Here is a 3,557-nt window from a genome sequence, read left to right as displayed (position 1 = left end):
ATGGTTCATCTGTCGATAAATACAGAATCAAACACGGAGATAAAAAGAACGTTTACTGGTTCAGTAAAATTAAAGGGTTATAGTAATTTTTAGAGCTATAGATTTGGCATGACTCGGGTTCGAAGGGGAGTTGATGTCATAGTAAAGCTAAGAGAACAATAAACACAACTGATAGAACACGGTTTATTGGCGTTTTTTCCTTCTTCGTTTTTGTTGTACACGTAATTATTATTTATTCCTACCTAATCAAACAACGCCTCGTCATCAACAGCATCATCTAATTTATAATTTTAGGATTGTTATAATAGAAAAAGGATGAATTTAAGATGGACATGTGAAATAAGCATAATCACATTTACCCCTGTTTTTTATTATAATTTATAATTTTGTACGACGAATCTGTAAGCAGCCCTACCTGATCGGACCGCCTAAGCCTTCACGGACGTAATCCAACTGGTATAGAATTGCTGTGTGATCGGACCGCCCACAGCCGGCGACGCTAGCAAAAAGCGCATTCGTTAGCTGTTCTTGCGTGTAAATCCGGCTCGTCATCTTGACGTTAACCTGCTGGATCATCAGCTCCTTCACCACCGACACGTTGGCGTAGTGCACCTCAAGATCCAGCTCCGACAGCACCACCATCAACCTGGCCGCCGGGTGCCACTGTCGGTCGCTTTGCACCCGAATCATCGCCTCCCACCCCAGAATCTTCACCTCCACCTCCAGTTCCCCCACGCACCGCCTCCCGGTAGAAGGATTGGGCGGCGGTGTTTGCCGGATGCCGGCGGCGGTCGCCTCCATCTCCGACCTGAGAGCGCCGAGCTCGGCCTCGAGAGCCTGCGACTTGCGGCGGAGCTGGTTGATGTAGGTGACGGCGTCGGCCAGAAGGGAGGCCTTGTCCATCTTGGACACGTTGGGCACCACGGAGCGCAGCGCGTAGAACTTCTGATTCAGCTTCTCGCGCCGCTGCCGCTCCGCCTCCACGTGGTCGACCGGCTCCTCGCGGCCTTTGGCCGGTTTACGCCCCCGCTTCTTCGGCGTCTTATCCGGCTTCATCGCCGACGCTTCCCTTTCTGATTGGTCAGAGCCGTCTCCGGCTAAGAGTCCTTCCAACTTCACTACCGTCGTTGGCGGCGGGGCGGACATGCAGAGGAACCCTTCGTCGTTGCTAGACGTCGACTGCCTGATTTCGCGGGGGACGTGTTTGTCTACGCAGAGGGATCCGGCGGGTTGGGAAATCGGAAAATACATCGCGCAAGGATCTGGCAGCGGCAACGTCGGCGATGGTAGAGGGATACCATAATAGTTTCTATGGATGAACAGGGCTCTTATCTTGTTCAAGAACTCGGAGCTCTGGTTGACCTCGCGAGTGGATCCGAGCTCCACGACGGCGCCGCCGACGAGGGGGACGCAGGCTATGGTCCGCAACCCGAACGCCATCGCCTGCCGCGCCCGCTCGCACGGCGCCTCCACCATGGCGTCCGCTCCAGTGAGCCACACCGGGGAGCTGGAGAGGAGGGCCTGGCCTGGGAGCCCGGCGCCGGGAGCAAACGTTTGCGTCATCGACACGAGGAAGAACCACTCGGTGTCGGTGACCTCCTCGTCGGGCGAGTCATCGCCTCCGGAAACCATGGCATTGAGCTGCCGAAGGACGCGCTTGCGGTGTTCCTGCTCCTCCTTTGAGAGCGTAGACGCACCAGCGCCAGGTTTGCGCTTCTCCTCCCCGCAACCATGGTAGTATCCGTCGTCCCAGGCGAGGACGGTGGAGGCGTCGGAGCGCGTGGACTTCCAGAAGATGGCGTATGTCCAGCTCTGTCGGGCGCCGTCGATTAGCGAGCGGAGGCGCTGTTGCAGGGTCTCCCGAGGAAGTTGGGCTGCAGCGAAAGGAGGAATGGTGGCCGAGGGCGGCTGCAAAAATCGTTGGGAGCTGGAAGGAATCTCCATTGTACCTTATGGTCTGCGCAGGTGAAAATTAAGGTTGATGGGCGAGGTTGGTGGTGGAGAGGCGGACGTTTAATAACGGAGAGAAGGCCGGTGAGGGGCGAGGCGGAGAAACCAGATAGGGGGCCCGGCGTCGCGTACGGACGGAGACATGACCATTGTTTGGCAGCATTGGAAGGTTGAAACAGTGTGAACTTCGGCTTTTTTTTATATATTTTATATTTTATATTTTATAGCTTTTGCCACCCTCCGGCTTTTTCGATAGCGGACAGCTCACAGCTGTCTTAGATTCAAGAAATATATTTAAAAAATATTTAAACTATATTAAAAAAATAATAGAAAGTAAATAAATATATATTTTGTAAGATGACCTTATTGGCATGTACGTACCGGCGAGACTAGACGTAGGAGACTTGATTGTACAAATAATAAAAGTTAAACGTGCAATTGACTCGAAGAGTCCTCTTTGTATATATTACGTGACAAAAAGATATTCGTTCATCTAGGTACGATTCGTTCATCCTAGGTACAGATATAAAGCGAGTAAATTATAGTGATCAAACACCCTTTGTTTTTAATGAGAAATTTTATTCGGTAAAAATGATTCTTTTAGGAATTCGATCTCTGTTTTTATACGATAGATATCGTACAAATACCAACTCGATTCAAGTTCAGATACAAAATCACGCAATGTAAGTTAGTGACTTTAGGATAGTCTATTGTTGGAAAATTTAGAAAAGAGCCATTGATCTGATATCAACCAATCCACTATAATGACCATATGACATACAAGCTGCCCCCACGGGCGGGATCAACTGGTTATGACATGGATTCTTGCAGCATGAGTCGAGAGGTCGAGGGTCTGCAGCAGCAAATGCGATAACATCAATATCTGTCCGTGCTAAACACCTGAGACCACCATGTCATAGCTGGGCCCGTATTCACCGTGATTTACTCCCTCTCATACTTGTGGGGCCGGGTTGAGGGGGCCGCTGGGTTGGTGGTTCCAACCTTTTGCAGCATATGACATACAAGCTACTATACAATATACTATAGAATATACAGGTTGTCACTCAGGTATCTACGATTCAAATCCCAGCTACAATGTATTTGTACAAATTTTTCTTCCAAATGGAAGCGTAACCAAAGGATGCTAAGCTTTTGGACTGGTCACCGCGTGCGCTTTCCAATTTATTCTGATGGTCGGTGGAAAATTTCCGTGGGACCAGGCCGATCACCCCTAGGTATAATCAATGAGACTAACTGAGATTATTATTATTATCTTTTACTATATACTATAGTTCTCATGAAGATGCTCAATAAGTTAGAAGGCTATATATTTATTATAATGAGATAATGATAAGTTTTCAATAGATGTATATCTTTGGATAAATTTTTTTTCCATTTTTTAATCACTTGACGATCAACTATAAATTAATCTCATAATTTATCTACCTTCATACACATCTCATATCTATTATAAAAAGAGTATGTAAATGATTTATCCACTTCTAAGCCTCTCATAGTTTTGAGAAAGAGATAAGATAGTAGTTTGTGAAGGATGATTTAAGATAAAAGGTCATAAATTAAAAATTAAGAGTTTCTAACCGCACAAA

At 47.5% G+C, this 3,557-nt stretch overlaps 1 protein-coding gene across 1 annotated transcript; it reads right to left on the bottom strand.

The window, feature by feature from the left end:
* Positions 1 to 325: 325 nt before the first annotated feature.
* LOC122024833 (transcription factor MYC1-like) lies at positions 326 to 2,014 on the bottom strand. Its single transcript, XM_042583552.1, has one exon. It carries the CDS (start codon positions 1,942 to 1,944, stop codon positions 412 to 414), a length of 1,533 nt encoding a protein of 510 aa, XP_042439486.1. The 5' UTR covers positions 1,945 to 2,014; the 3' UTR covers positions 326 to 411.
* Between the last annotated feature and the right edge of the window lie 1,543 nt (positions 2,015 to 3,557).

Source organism: Zingiber officinale, chromosome 9B, assembly GCF_018446385.1.
Source record: "Zingiber officinale cultivar Zhangliang chromosome 9B, Zo_v1.1, whole genome shotgun sequence".
Lineage (NCBI taxonomy): Eukaryota > Viridiplantae > Streptophyta > Magnoliopsida > Zingiberales > Zingiberaceae > Zingiber > Zingiber officinale.
Note: the sequence above shows the minus strand (reverse complement) of the source record. Positions and strands in the feature narration are given on the sequence as shown.